The 16488-nt window shown below is 40.6% G+C and overlaps 1 protein-coding gene across 1 annotated transcript in view; it reads left to right on the top strand.

Moving 5' to 3' along the window:
* Positions 1-3207: 3207 nt before the first annotated feature.
* Positions 3208-16488, top strand: part of LOC124721294 (cytosolic 10-formyltetrahydrofolate dehydrogenase) — a 167284-nt gene continuing 154003 nt past the window's right edge. Inside the window, exon 1 of the mRNA XM_047246202.1 lies at positions 3208-3356. Within this exon, the coding sequence (XP_047102158.1) occupies positions 3303-3356 (54 nt within the window). The 5' untranslated portion in view covers positions 3208-3302. The remainder of the gene's footprint in view (positions 3357-16488) is intronic.

Below are 16488 nucleotides of genomic sequence, written 5' to 3' on the forward strand. Positions count from 1 at the left end.
AAATCAGCGCCTTTAGGTGATGCAGAATTTTAGAGGAAAAACGTCATGTGTAAGCTGTTAGAAAAATACAGTCCTGAAAACTTGTACAACGGGATTGTTTTATCAACTGGTGCCAGAGAAGGCGATGGCCTTCAGAGGAGAAAAATATAACGGAGGGAAGCAGTCGAAAGTACACCTAACTGTTCTTCTCTGTAGCAACATGTCAGGAATACATAAATTGACACCACTGGTGATCGAACGACCAGCAAACCCACGGTGCTTAAAAAATGTAAGAGGCTTACCAGGTAAGAGAGTACATACATTTTATTTTACCTTCCTTTAATTTATAAGTTAATTCGTTACAGTTTAGTTTCAGCTGCAATGTTGTGCTACACTCGTATTGAAAATGTTATTTCTTTTATGGCAGTCAATTTAAAGACAAATTGAAAAGCATGGACGACATCCACTCTTTTTAGTGAGTGGTTGCTTTCGCTTGATAAAGAGATGACAATGAAGAATAAGAAAATTGTATTGCTGGTGGATAATTGTAGTGTGCATAACAACATGCTAGCGCTGAAGAACATTGAACTATTTTACTTCCCCCTGAACTGTACTTCGATTCTTCAGCCATTAGATATGGGGATAATTACGAACTTTAAGACGAAATACTGTTCACGTTTAGTTCAACACGTGATCACAAACATTGAAAGAAATGTGAGAAATCCCTACAGTTTCAATGTGAAGCTGACTTGTGACATGGTTGCTGGTTCCTGGAACAGTGTACAGCCGAATGTGATTGTGAACTGCTGGAAAACTACTAGAATTTCCGAAAGTGAAGATGTTGGTGAGAATGTTATGGTGGATGAAATAACGCAGGATGATATTCCAAGTGAACTGGAGATTTATTTAGCAGTTACTGGTAAAACCATAGATGCTTCAGTTGTTGAATATTTGTCAGTGGATGATGAGGCGTTAGTGTTTGAAGCATATACCGACGAATCTATCATCGAGGTGTTACAGAGTAATTCGCCTGTTTAAGATTCTTACGATGACAGTGATGTGCCAAGTGCGAATCCGCCTCCTTTGATGCAGCTCATAGGTCAGTTGGAATCCATTCAGCATCTTCAGTCCCGTGTTTCAGCGCAGCATTTGATTGCATTGGAGGAGATAAAGACAATATTCACAAGAGAACCTATAAGAAAAAAGAAACAAAGGAAAATAAGTAATTTTTTCTGTACATAAAAGTAAGATACTCTACAAGTACAGTATTAATAAATGAAGCGAATAAAATGCGTTTCATTATTTGTCTTTTAATATTATTTTCCATCACAAAAGTACTACAGTAATGTACTTCTCACCCACGAAAACATGGCTCCTTGCTCCGAGTCATAATAACAACCTCATTATAACAATAATCCTGCTACAACAATTTAATTTTCATGGTCCCATGAATTTCGTTATATCGAGATTTGACTGTATCATGTGAGACAGACTCAAATCCTTTGTTTAAATAGGTGTTTCACATATGAGTTTCTTGTTTTCATAATCTGTATACGTATATCTTTATATATGTTATTGAGAAGACATTTCAGTAAGTAGGTTTCAGTGTTTGTATTAATAGCAATGATTATTCATCCTTTTGTCATTTTCTGCAATGAAATGAACAAGATATACACAAGGAATTAGACTACATTTATGGAAATAAATTTTTGTCTTAACATTAAGAATAAAAATATTGTGTTCTCCAGTGGTAAAGTGCACGCCTGAAAATCAAGAAATCGTGGGATAAAATGACACTGAGATCATCGATTTTTCAGTCAGCGTTTTAACCTAGGCTTCACCTATCAACACTGTGAGGAGTCACCAGAAACAACAAGTTGTTCAGCCTCCACATTAAACTGTAGGTCAACTTTTCCTAGTTACATTACTAGGGTAGATTAGGAACATGCAAGACTCCAGATTGGCATCTAATTGAAGGATCTGCATCAGGCCATTGAGGCACATGAAATTATAGTTGTTATTAAGATCTCATTAATTAAAGCCCTATATTTATACTGAAATACTAACACTACTCTATTCACATATACTTTAATTCATATAACTATGGTTGCTCTTTGCCAAACTCACTATAAACAGATTTCTGGATTCCCATATGTCTGATTTTTTAAAACTATTCCTAAAGGTGCTTCATGTTTTGTAGTATTTATCTCTGTATGATGTGCACTGTAGAGTGTTTTATATCTATTGGCATACTTTTATGATACAATACATTGCTATGTACTTCTGCATGAAAATTATTCCAACTGAAGTTTATGTTCATTATTGTGATTTGTAATCATGCCATATGATAAATAAATAAATAATCATTACTACTTCTAATGTCATAATTGTGCCTTAAGGTAAAATGCATATACCACATCAGTCCAAAAGTTATAAAACAATAGAGAAATTGAGAAGACATTCAGCTGCTTTGATATATATATGTTAGTGGTATTATGATTTCTGAGGCTGTGTAATTAATAATACTGTTACTAACTTAGAGACACGACAGCTGAATAATTATTAGAATTTGTTATATTGGATGGAGCATGGGAGATGGTAGGATTTATAAGGCATGTATTAGGGGTACTATAATCTTTTGGGAGTGTGGGTTTCCCTTCGCCTATATTGAATAAATCGAGATGCTACATTAGACTAAATGCATCAACATACCACCCGACCTTAATTAAGTAGCCGAACATACTGCACAGGAGCCTTCAAATGCGTTTTCCTTTTATAAATTTCCCTTGAAACGGTATTGGAAATATTACGGAACTTATACCACAGCATATCATCGCAGTTTTTTACACCCAATCTTTTAGAAAGTAAAGAATCTCTGTCACTGAACAAGAAATCCAAAATATATGAACTCGTAACTGTGGAGGTATTGCGTGCTTCGCAACTTATTTTCAGTAAATTTGCTTCGGAATTTTTCAGTCGAAAGCGTACAGTCATGTCGCAAGCAATATAACAGGAATATCGATTATCGATTTTTTGTTTACAGTGCTTTCAAGTGATTTACAAACATGAAACATGTGTTATGTAATCATGATTGTGTTGTTGTTGGATTCTTATCCCGTTTCCCCAGTGAAGATTGATGTAATAAACCAGTCTCCTTGTATAATCTTGACGGAATGTAATTTGCTCTTTTAGTCTAAGTCTGCCGTTTTGCCAGAACATTGCTTATCGACTTGGAAACACGACTTCGCGTTTTGCCCGATGTTTAGTTGCGGGAACCAAGGCCGTTTAGTGTGCAGTAGCAGTAGCTGTAGGAAGTAGTGAACATGTTAGGCACACGAGCGTTCTTTATACTAAGTAGACAGTTTTCTAGTAGTCAGGTAAGCCTGTTCGGACTTTGTGTTTTACGTTTGATATAGGCCAGTACTGTTGTTCATGTACACGTATACTGTTTTAATTATTGGGTACCGGTATGTCGTCTTGTAGACTTCACCAGCTGTCAGTGTCAGGAACGACTACAGTATTATTTCTTGTAGCTTTCAAATTTACTGTTACTGCAGTCAGATTTTGAAAACAAAGCACGTTACTCGTTTGAATAATAATAATAATAATAATATTATTATTATTATTATTATTATTATTATTTTTTGCGGCTTCATATATTGCACCCCCAGCAAGAATAGTGATACAACTGAAAAATTCAATACCTGAGAAAAATCGACTTACAGATTTCTATGCAAATTGTGTTTGAATAGTATAAGCTTCCTTTAAATGTCAGGTAATTATTTTTGGCAGTAAATTCCATTATATTGTATATAAAAGTAATGCTAATATGTAGTTCTGTTCTCGTAGTTGATTTTTCTCAAGTATGTTTTTAAATGTATTTTATTCCGTTCGAACTTCTGGGGTGCCTTTTCAGCTCAGTTTTCATGTACGTACAACTATGTATGTTCAACAAAACTTTAAAAGTATGAACTTTCTACCACTTCGAGACTATCGTGTTTCACAAGGTGTTGCTGAAAATTCAACCATGACACCAGTTGCAGAGCACTGGTAATTGCCTTTGACAAATACTTGTGTATTTGTATGGAGGATGAAACTGAAACCGGAAAGTTTGTCTTGATTTTAAGCGAAATACCACTATAGTTGAGTCTGCGTTCAATATTTGTACATAATTACTGCAAAGAAAAGTTCACAGCCAGTATACACTTCTCCTAATAGAAATAATGGAACATGCTTCATGTGAATATAATTTTTTTGGTTTGCTTGCAAGAAGCTGTTTTCAAATACTTGTGAGCGAACTAATTTATTCACATAATCATGCAAAATGTAAGATGCTGCCTCAAATTTTCAATAATCTTACGTAGTGGTCTGGTAGTACACACTAAATATCATCTGGTGTAACACATTTGTTGTCGGTAAACCAGTTTATGAGAAATAAAATTGCAGTTCACATGGCTTCAAAAGTTCCTCATCTAGCCCCAGTATTAAAGTTGCATGTTTAAGTCATAAATGATTCAGCAGTTACATGTCTCTAGTTGTGGATACTGGTAATGAGGAGTCACAAGTGCAAAAATTATACAGGCTTCTGATCATATTTTGTAAATCTAAAAGTTGGTGTAATGATTGTTAAATGCCATCAATTTTGTAGAAATATGAGTAGCTCCAAATTGATGAATGAAGAGAAATAGACTGTGATATAATTGTGTTGCTATCGAAACATGCCACCACCCAAAAATATTTTGTAAGAACAGTACAGTGATAGTAAAAGCAGTTGCTCACTTAAATTTCTCACATAATTGGATGTTAGTTACTGAACTTGAATGAAATAATCATGTTTGACTTTCCCTGTAAAAAATTATAATAAACCCTTGCTCCATTGCTTCTTATGTATCAGTTGTGAACACATCAATTATGGAACCCTTCCTTCACGGTTAATCCAGTAATGGGGTTAAGCACATGTTATTAGCTATGGCTATATTTCAGCATAACACATATTAAACTGTAGTTTAACTCCCTAAGTTAGGAAAACTGAAGAAGCGAAATCTCATTGACTAAGGACACGTGTGTGTGTGTGTGTGTGTGTGTGTGTGTGTGTGTGTGTGTGTGTGATGGGGGGGGGGGCGGCCTGCACTGCTTCCCTAACACTCTTATAAAAAGGAAAAAGTATAGTGAAGTTAGGTGTTTTTCATTCATAAAAAGATTTAAGTCAGTATTATGTAGGTTTTTAACACGGTCAGAGCTGGAACTTTTTTTTTTTTTAAGGCTTCTTGCAACTCACCATTCATCTTCCAAAATATTAAAAGTGCTCCATACCCCCTCCCTCCCCCCTCTGACCCATGTGTGGGCTCCCTTGTCCAGGTTCAAAGTGCAGTATGACTTACCTGTCAGAGAGCTACAGCCTCTATAAAACTGTTCTTCTACTTTTGTGGGAGTTAGTTTATGTTTTCCTAAGTTATTACAGTTTATGTGAGTTTTATTCATCTGAAGAGCAGGTACTACATCCCTAATGCAACACACTGCCTCAAGAGTCAGTGCTGTGATCACACCACTTTGTCCTGCTACTGGCAGGAAACATCTGGGGACTATGGCCATGATACACAACCAGACAGTAATGCCATGTTCTTTGCCAGAGACTTGTGTGTAATGTTTAGGTAATCACAATCTAGAACTGAGTCTGTCCATCTATTTTGAGGTAAAGAGTCATGAAGCAAATACCATATTTGGAAGTAAGGAATTCATCAAACTTGAGCTGGTAGGTATGCATTCACTGAAAGTATTCTTCCATATGGCTTGCACTAAAATCTCTAGTCTTCTTCATAGGCATGAGTGTATCAAGATATTTTCACACATAGACATTGACAAATCAAACACTGTGTCAACTATGACAAAGTCATCACCCTTGCCAAACAAGCACAGAATGGAACCTAAAAAAATTAATTAATTATAGTGTAAAACTATGTACTTGTATTTACAATAAGTTATTTTTGAAGATTCCCATGCTATGGGTTTATAGCTTCCATAAAAAGGTCTACCTCATTCAGCAGAGGGCATTACAGAAGTGTCGAATTCCACCCGTCTGCTTTTACCAATAATGTCAACAATATGGCGGAAATGGCTAGTCCAAGCATATACAATATGATGACAATGATGTCACTACATACACACACCAATAAATGCAAACAAAAATAAAAATGACACAACAAAGTCTCATGAAAAAAAAAAAAACAGAAGAAGAACTAACGGGAAACTGGGGGCAGAGTCAATATACAACAACAAAAAAACACTGCGCCATCCTAAAACAAATAATTTAAAAAACTATTTTAATTACAACATTTCTGCTACACCAATAAAACCACAGTAATTGGACATTTCTCTTGACCTATATAGCTCAACTGCAACTATCAATACCAAAACACCAACACCTACAGCTCCAAAAAGTGGAACCAAAACCCCCACCAACTCAGAAACCCAAACACCCCATATTCACTACTGGAATTAAAACACGGACAACGCACCATAAATATACAACAGACAAAACATCACAATTACTATAGAATAAAACCAAAACAAACGTTGCTTACCAATAAAAGCCTCCGACAATACCACCTAGGGTAACACACGTTATCTTTCTGGCCTCTTCCAACTTTCAGGCAGTTTTAATTGCATGTCTGCCTAACGAGCTAACAATATGCTCTGTCTGCTTGCCCTCTTACAGAGTCATGCAACAGATCTCACCCGTCTTATTGCAAAAGTCCTCCATCCATTTCTCGACTTGTGGGTTCTACAGTCACCTGCCTTGGCAATCATCTTTGTCGGGAGCCTCACACTGCCAGAAAGGATACATGTCTTCTAAACAGAGAGCAGGACATGCTCTTCAGTCATTGATCTCTCTTTCCCATAGCTCTTCTTGTTCACAATATTATTTACTTTTATTGCTATAAGAAATATTCCAGCAACTGATATGATATGTATACACAGGTTCTTCTTAATAACTGCAGCAGGACTTATCCTATCAATGTCCCCATACACATGAGGAGGAAATAAAAGTGCTGACACACATTAGCTCACTTCAGTAATCAAACAGGTAACTATGTAAGTATACTATGGAGGGAACCTGAAAAGGAATCAGGTGATGACAATTAGTTGGAAAATGCGTAAGTCTGGCTTGTGTTGTGTGTAAAAATTCTGGTGTAGATCTACATCTACATATATACTTCGCTAGCTACCAAGCGGTGTGTGGCGGAGGGCACAATTTGCACCAAAGTCATATTTCCCCCCTCTGTTCGACTCATGGATTGCGCTAGGGAAAAACGACTGTCTGAATGCCTCAGTACGAGTTCTAATTTCCCTTATCTTTGTATGGTGATCACTGCGTGATTTGAAAGTTGGTGGTGGTAATATATACTCTATATCCTCAGCAAAGATCGGATTTCAGAATTCAGTAAGCAGCCCCTTCCATTTCGCGTGCCATCTATCTGCAAGTGTGTCCTACTTCAAACTTTCTATGAGATTTGTAACACTCTCACGATGGCTAAATGTACCAGTCATGAATCTTGCTGCTCTTCTTTGGACCTTCTCAATCTCTTGAATCAGAGCCAACTGGTAAGGGTCCCATACAGACGAACAATACTCTAAGACTAGATGAACTAACGTATTGTAAGCTATTTCCTTTGTTGAAGGACTGCATCGCTTCAGGATTCTACCAGTAGACCGCAATCTATAGTTTGCCTTGCCCGTTACTTGTGTAATCTGATGGTTCCATTCGAGATCATTTCGAATAGTCACACCCAGGTACTTGACGGATGTTACCGCTTCCAAAGACTGGGCATTTATTTTGTACTCTTACATTAATGAGGATTTTTGTCTTGTTATACGCAGTAGGTTACACTTACTAATATTGAGAGATAACAGCCAGTCATTACACCACACATTTATTTTCCGCAAATCCTTATTGATTTGTTCACAGCTTTCGTGTGATACTACTTTCCTGTAGACATGAGTGTCATCGGCAAACAGTCTAATGCTGCTGTCAATACCATCAACCAGATCGTTTATGTAAATCATAAAAAGCAGCGGACCTATTACACTGCCCTGGGGCACACCTGAAGTTTCACTTGTTTCTGTTGAAGTCTCCCCATTCAGGATAACATACTCCTGTCTGTCTGTTAGAAAACTTTCTATCCAACTGCATATGTCATCGGATAGGTCGTAAGTGCGCTTTTTGGGGCAACCAACAATGCAGAACTGAGTCAAACACCTTTCAAAAGTTGAGAAATGTGGCATCAACCTGGGAGCCAGTATCTAGAGCCTGTTGTGTATTGTGCACAAAGAAGACCAGCTGTATCTAGCATGACCGCTGTTTCCTAAAACCGTGCTGGTTTCTGCAGATGAGCTTCTCAGAGTCTAGAAAGGTCATTATGTCTGAACACAAAATATGTTCCATAATTCTACAACAAATCAATGTCACTGAAACTGACTGGTAATTATGTGCATCTGATTTTCTACCCTTTTTATAGATTGCTATGCCCTGGTCCTTCTTCCAGTCCCGTGGAACTTTCCACTGGTCCAATGATCTCTGATAGATGATGGATAAGAATGGTGCTATATTTGTAGCATAGTCAACATATAATCTTATGGGGATACCATCTGGGCCAGGTGCCTTCCTGGCATCTAAGGATCTTTACTGTTTTACAATCCCAGATACACTAAACACTATGTCAGCCATCCTTGCGTTTGTTCGATAATTGAAAGGGGTAATGATGCTGCAGTCCTCTACTGTAAGTGAGTTGTTGAAAGCTAAGTTTAGAATTTCGGCCTTCTGTTTATCATCATTAGTGGTTTAGTTATTAAGACACTGAACTCACATTCAGGAGGATGCCAATTCAAAGTCCTATCCAGCCATTCAGAAGTTTTCCATGGTTTCCGTAAAGCACCTAAGGCAACTACAGGGATTGTTCGTCTGTCAAGAACACAGCTGAATTCATTCCCCAGTCCTGTCTTCTGCTCTGTCTCTAATACCATAATTGTCAGTGTGACATTAAACTCTAATTGTCCCTTTTTGTTCTTTCACATTTTAATCACTGACACCTCTTACAATAAGGGATTAAATCATCATTGGAGACAGGATAATGACAAAGTGGACATCTCTGTAAATTACTTATACCACTCTTCATTTTCTCCCTTATTTCTCGTGCTTAGTACCTCATGAAGCATTAGACTACAACTCTGTCCCTAACCACCTCATGCAACTCCCTGTCAATTTTCCCTTTGTGGAATTAGTGCATGCAATTCATTATGGAGCATTGCTGCCACCTGCCAAGTAGTGAGATTTTGATGACACTCATGTTGTAAAAAGTCTTCTGAACATACAGGGGCACACACATTTTAGCACTGTTTACAGGAACATTCAAGCCATTAGTTTCTTGCCATGTTCTGCTGTCCACATAGACACATCTCAGTGATAGGTGGTTAGTTATTCATATTCCAGTGACCTCTCAGTGATCTCCATCTGTATGACAGAGAGAAGTTCCTGACAGAAAGCTGCCAAATTGAATCAACTGTATCTACTTTAGCGCAGGACCACAGAAATTCACCCACTCTTTTGATGGCTGTTTCATTATGGGTGTGACCCACTTCTGACTCATAATAAGAAATTGGCATCAAATATCAATTTAAATTGTCCAGATTTTTCTGAGGAATTAATTTTCGCATTTGTTTGTCGTCAGCGTTCAACAAATGTAGTTAATTCATCGTATAAAATAAAATGTATTATTTCCTGCTGTGTGTCTAAGACATCAGCTACGTCATGCACCTCTAAATGTGTATCATGCGATACCAAATTATGTACTGCATTGATATTTTCATTTATAGTGGCAGTTTGTGGACATCCTTAAAGTGGATTATATTCAGGGGTAGTGCAGCCAAATTTGAAGTTTTTACGCATTTCCTAACTCTTAAAATGAAGAAGCAAACTTCTTATAACCAGCTACCAACTTTGGCTGAATTTCCGCTGGCGTAAAACTGTACACAAGAAAGAGTTGCATAATGGCACAGGTTTCCAGGTTATTAATATGAATGAAGCGTATACAACATGATTACTTTAAAAGCCACATTGACCCTTGGCTCACACCATCGCACAACACATACTAACAAACAAAAACAAAATTTATTTTAAATCAATAGTATATCAGTGCCAAGACAAGAGATTTTCTCCTTTTCCAGATATTTCAATGTCATTTTAAGAGACCACTGTTTACTGCATGCTGGTCTACATGATTTTTGTGAATCAAATTACCTATTTTGAACTAAAATTAATCTCTTGTGAATTAAGTGAACTGCCAGAGAATGTAAATCCACATGACGCCAAGGAATGAAGATATGCAAAGTAAACTATGAGAAATGTACCACAGGTACTGATGGCAGACAATATTGTCATTGTTAGTTTTGTTCAGCATCTACAGGAGGTCATAAACACATGCCTTCAGTGTCCATTTCCCATCTATACCCACTTCTACATAAACTGGTGTTCTCCACTTCGTGCCCTGCCAACATTGTTTGGGAGCAGAATGTTATCCATAAAACATTTCAAGTAGAATACAGAATGTAATGATTTTTATTGTAACTGAGTCAGCTTGTTACCTGTAGAATAGAAGCTGATTCTCTGTAGTACATATTTTGTATAGTTATTTGTTTTCTGCCATGAATCAGTAAAATCAAATGTATTTCTTTGGTAAAGAAAATGGTGTAGGAGTTTTCTGGCACACTAAGCAGAAGGTCATTAAAGGGTGTTATGAAAAGAAGTGGCAAGGATACAGAATCCTCAAACTCAAAACTGTTACTGTGCCACAGTGAGAGAAATGTTAATTTTCTATTATGAAACTGTGTGAAACAATTTCCTGCTTACTACCACAGAACCAAAAATGAAACCAACTACATGACTTCTCACTAATTCCATAATGCTGTACTCATACTTTATTTGGTAGTATACTCTCTCAAAAGCCCTCATAAAGTCACAAGAGGTACACAGTAGCCAAAGACATGTTTTTAAAAACTGTCAGTGCTTTAGTGCACAAAGAGTAAATGGCCGCTGATTGTCAACTCTTCTATCTTATCTTGATTGTCTGTTCAGTAAGCAATAGTTTACTAATATAGACAGCTACTACTGTATTTTCTGAGGGGTAGTCATAAAGTTTAATTACTACTTTGATAAAATAAAGTTCCGTAACTAATTTAACTTGTTCACAGATACATGTCTGTAGTCCAGGTACACATTGAAATCCATGCACCACTGTCCTGTAGAACAGTGCTAGAGGTACCAAAGCAAAATGGCACAGCCCATTGAGAACATTTAGTATCATACAGTAATTCATTCTCAGCAACTGCAGAAATGTTGTAGTTATGTAAAGCCAGTCCAAACAGCTATAGAAGTCGTATGGATTTGTCTGACACTGCTGTAACATTTTCACTGCTGCCAAAAATTAATCACTGTACATAACTCCCCTTTGTTTTGGCTCCACTAGTGGCATGCTATGGTATTGTGATGCAGGGATTTCATTGTATACCATTACTGCAGACGTTTATCTGTGAATAAAGGAAAACTTAACTATGTAACTTCATTTCTTCAAAGTGATTGTTAAAATTTTATGACTACCCCGCATACATTTCCTTTTCACTAGTTTTGAAGAAAACATGCAATAATGATATTGGCATGGACTTGCTTATTTGGTCTGCTCCCCCCCATCTTGTCCAGGGACCTTGTCAATGGCAAAGTCTGTCTGGGAAGGTACATACCTGAATAAAAGTCATGCACTTGGAGCTAAGAATATTGCTGGTGTAGGATTTTTCCATGTATTACTTGGTGTCTTTGCAGTGGAAATTTTCCACATGAACCCAAGACATGTAGTTCAGACAATGGCGAAACATTGATATTACCACGAGTGCCAGGTTGGGTCCAGCCATCTACTGCCAAAAAGCAATTTCTGACAAGGTGTACTTGGGTCTTCAGTTCTACCAATAATACTGCATGTAACTGCTCTCTCTACATATGGTATCTGGCTTCTGTATCACCTATGACTGAAGACACATCATTATGTGATAATGAGAGCCACTGCTGAACACTGTGGCAACTCGTAACTCTGGAACACAGAAGAACAACTCCAGGCCATTACTCTTTTAAATCTGATCTATGAAATAGTCATCTGATTCATGGAGAGATTCCACTTCAGTACCCATACTAAAACCTGGGAATGAATATACCTGTCTGTATAGTTATAGTATTGTCCTTACTAGATACAAAGCAGATACTGTGGAGTAAATGTTGAAATGCTATTGCCTGCCAGACAATACCACAGTCACAGATGTGGTGGTTCACTAAAAATCTGACGCTATGGGGGCAGCTGTATGAGAGGCTCAGCTTGGCAGGAAGTACCTAATAAATATATTTTTCAATCTTGAGAAGGCATGTGGTACTACTTGGAGGCATCATATCTTCATATAACTCAATGAATGGCACTTCCTTCTGGCTACGTCATTCCATTTCCCTCTGTCACTACACCATGGGAGGAACGTAGGGCTACAGAACGGAGAGAGCCATATTCACCTCGGCTTTTAGTCTGTAGCAGAACTGATGGGGACTCCTTTCTACCTATAAAGCCTCAAGTTTTTGTTGAACATCTTGAGGATAAGTTTGAGGAAGTGACAGCGCTGTCCAAGATGAGAAGCAGTGCAGTCTTGATTCAGACAGCATCCCCAGCCCAATCCTGGGCGTTACTCACCTGTGACCGGCTGGGTGATATTCCTGTTTCCGTCACTCCCCTTAAGAGCCTCAACATGGTCCTGGGGATTATTTCCCACTGCGACCTCCTCTTGCAGCCTGATGACGAGCTCCATGCCAATCTAGAATGGTGGGGTGTACATTTCATCTGGCGCATTTACAGGGGACCCAATGACAACGGGGTTGCTACTGATGCTTTCATCTTGGCCTTTGAGGGTGATTCATTGCCTGAAAAGGTCAAGGTGATAGTTTACCACTGTGAAGTTAAACCGTACATCCCTCCCCCTATGTGGCACTTTAAGTGCTGGAAATTTGGACACGTTTCTTCCCACTGGACTTCCAGTGCCAAATGTTGAGACTGCAGACGTCCACTGCATTCAGATACTTCCTGTGCGCCTACTCCCACCTGTATCAACTGCAGGGGGCAGCACTCCCCCTGCTCGCCAGACTGCACAGCACTCCAAAAGGAGTGGAAAATCGTGGAGTAAAAGACCCTGGACACTTTGAGTTACCAAAAAGCTAAACGTAAATTTTAATGATTACACCCTGTTCAGTTGACATCCACATACACTGCAGCTACATTACCATTGCCATCACAAGTACCAGTCATACCACACTCTGTACCATGAACAGTGGGCCCTCCAGGCCTCCAGAATACATCTGCCCCCCCCCCCCCCCTGGTGGTAGGGGGAAGATCTCCTTCCGTTGCTCCCAAAGTACCTACTGTGGGAGCAAGGCCGCCCCCCCCCCCCCCCCCCCCCCAAATGCAGGGGACATAGCTCCCCTTCCCCCAGCCGGAGAAGCTACAGCCTCCTCCGGTTCATCTCATGCAGAAGGGGTCCCTTGGGACCCAAGGTCTTCACTAATGCCACAGCAGACACTCGCCAGTGGCTAAAGGAGCCATAAGCTGCTGGATGAAGAGCTTCACAGTCTTCCTCCGTGCATGAAGCAACTTCAGACGAGGCCTCTGCCAAGAAAAAGGACCCTCTGGTGGAGCCAACACCACCACTCCTTGCCAATTCTGCACCTGCGGATGAGGTGGAGATCTCAGCATCCCTTGAGGACCTGGATCTCACTGATGCCTCATCGACAATAGGAATGGATACAAACACTCAATCAGTGGCAGCAGGTGACCCTGGGGTGTAACCTGCCTCCTTGCATGCTTCATGCCTTCCCAGCCTCATGATAACGTCATTCTCCAGTGGAATTGCTGTGGTTTTTTCCACCACCTGCCTGAGCTACGGCAACTGATAAGCTTGACACCTGCTTTCTGCATTGCCCTCCTGGAAACCCGGTTGCCAGCAATGCAGACCCGTGCCCTTCACAGCTATAGGGGATATTACAAGGGCTGTAGTGACTATAATAGCATGTTGGGTGGAGTTTGTGTCTATGTCCTGAACTCAATATGCGCTGAACCTGTGCCTTTTCAAACGCCTGTTGAAGCTGTGGCAGGAAAGGACGACGCAGGAAATAACTGTCTGCAACATATATCTTCCTCCAGATGGTGCCGTACCCTTGAATGCACTGGCTGCATTGATTCATCAACTCCCTAAACATTTCCTACTTTTGGGAGATTTTAATGCTCATAACCCCTTGTGGGGTGGCACTGTGCTTACTGGTCAGGGTAGATATGTTGAAAATTTCCTGTCTCAGCTCGGCCTCTGCCTCTTAAATCCTGAGGCCCTCACAAATTTCAGTGTAGCTAGTGGTACGTACTCAGCCATTGATTTATCCTTGTGCAGCCCAGGACTTCTACCATCTGTCCACTGGAGAGCCCACTTTCTGATCTTCCTGTCTCGCCCCCAGCACCATTCCCCCTGACATCTACCAAGATGGGCTTTAAACAAGGTAGACTTGGAAGCTTTCACCTCTGCTGTCAACTTTGAATCTCCCCCACTTGGTACCATCGATGTGGTAGTTGAGCAGGTCACAAGAATGATCGTTTCTGCAGTGGAAAACATGATCCCTTGTCCTTTACGGTGCCCCCGGTGAAAGTCAGTACCTTGGTGGTTGCCGGAAATCGATGAGGCCATTAAAGAGCGTCGGCAAGCTCTACAGCAACATAAACGGCACCCTTCCCTAGAGCACCTAATAGCTTTTAAATGTGTCCATGCCCGCATTCGCCAGCTTATAAAAAGATGCAAACAGGCGTGTTGGGAGAGGTACGTCTCAACCATTGGGTGCCATATGTCACCTTCCCAAGTCTGGACGAAGACCAAACGTGTTTGTGGGTACCAGATCCCGACAGGTGTTACTGGCATTAACATCAATGACGTGTTATCTACCAACGCAAATGCAATTACTGAGCACTATGCTCGAGCCTCTGCATCAGAGAATTACCCCCAGCATTTCGCACCCTCAAATGGCGGATGGAAAGGAAAGCCTTCTTGTTCACTGAATGTCACAGTGAACTCTATAATGATCCATTTACAGAGAGGGACCTCCTCAGCGTCCTTGCACATTGACCCGACACAGCTCCTGGGTCAGATTGGATCCACAGTCATATGATTAAACATCTCTCGTCCGACTACAAGCAACATCTCCTCATCATCTTCAACCGGATCTGGTGTGATGGAATCTTTCATCACAATGGTGGGAGAACACCATCATTCCGGTGTTCAAACCCAGTAAAAACCTGCTTGATGTGGATAGCTATCGGCCCATCAGCCTCGCCAACCCCCCCAGGGGGTCCACAACTCTTCTGTGGATACATGCGTAGCGAGCATGGGACTCCGAGCTAGTGTGGCCCTCCTTCCTTTCCGGGTTGCATACCTTCCTTTTCCGCATCCTTCCCCATCCCTCATCTCCCCCCCCCCCCCCCCCCCCATCTCTGCCTCTTCCCTTCCCTTTCTACCCCTCTGGGGTATGTTTAGTGCCTACATCTGGAGATGGACGCTCGAAACTGTAAATCGGTCTCTCTTCTATGCTTTCTCTGCAGGCAAGTCTTTGCCCTTCCTTTTTCCTTACCTCTTCTCTTTGCCCTTTTCTCCGCTGCGGTGTTTGAGACCTCTCTTCTTTCCTTTCCTTTTCTTTGTTCCTCCCTTTCTCTTTTCTCCTCCCTGTGCATGTCTGAAGGCCGACCCATGCATTCCCATGCGTAGCCGGTGACTGGGTAACGCGTAATTCCCCGCCCCGGGTAGACAGGTAGGACACGTATGTACCCGCTGGTAACGGCCAGGCTCAGGGAGGGGTGATTACCCGAGCTGATACCCTCCGAAAGTGCCGATTGGTCCCTCTGTCTGTTTCTCTGGAGGTGTGACTTGAGGTGTGAACAATCACCTAAGGCGGGAGTGCCCTCAGAGAGGGTCCCCACAAGGAAGGAGCACGCCATCGGAGACGCCGGTAATCATGGGGGATACTTCCGCAATGGTTTCCTCATCATCTACTGTGTCTGCTCACAAGCGTAAGTTCAATGAGTCTCAGCCACGGACAGTTCTTCCATCATTGCCACAGTTCCTTGTTGTTTCCCGGTCGGATGAAGGTCAAGTTTTCTCCACAGTCAACCCTTTCATTATTCAGAAAGGTGTCAATACAATTGCAGGTCCTGTAAAGTCTTGTTCCCTTTTACGAAATGGCACCTTGTTGTTAGAAACAGTCAGTGCCCTCCAGGCACAAAAATTGCTGCATGCTTCACTGCTACACACCTTCCCTGTCCGGGTGGAAGCGCACTGCACCTTAAATTCATCACGTGGGGTCATTTATACATGCTCCCTTGACGGATTGTCTGACAAGGAAAT

Source organism: Schistocerca piceifrons, chromosome X (genome assembly GCF_021461385.2).
Source record: "Schistocerca piceifrons isolate TAMUIC-IGC-003096 chromosome X, iqSchPice1.1, whole genome shotgun sequence".
In the NCBI taxonomy this organism is placed as follows: Eukaryota; Metazoa; Arthropoda; class Insecta; order Orthoptera; family Acrididae; genus Schistocerca; species Schistocerca piceifrons.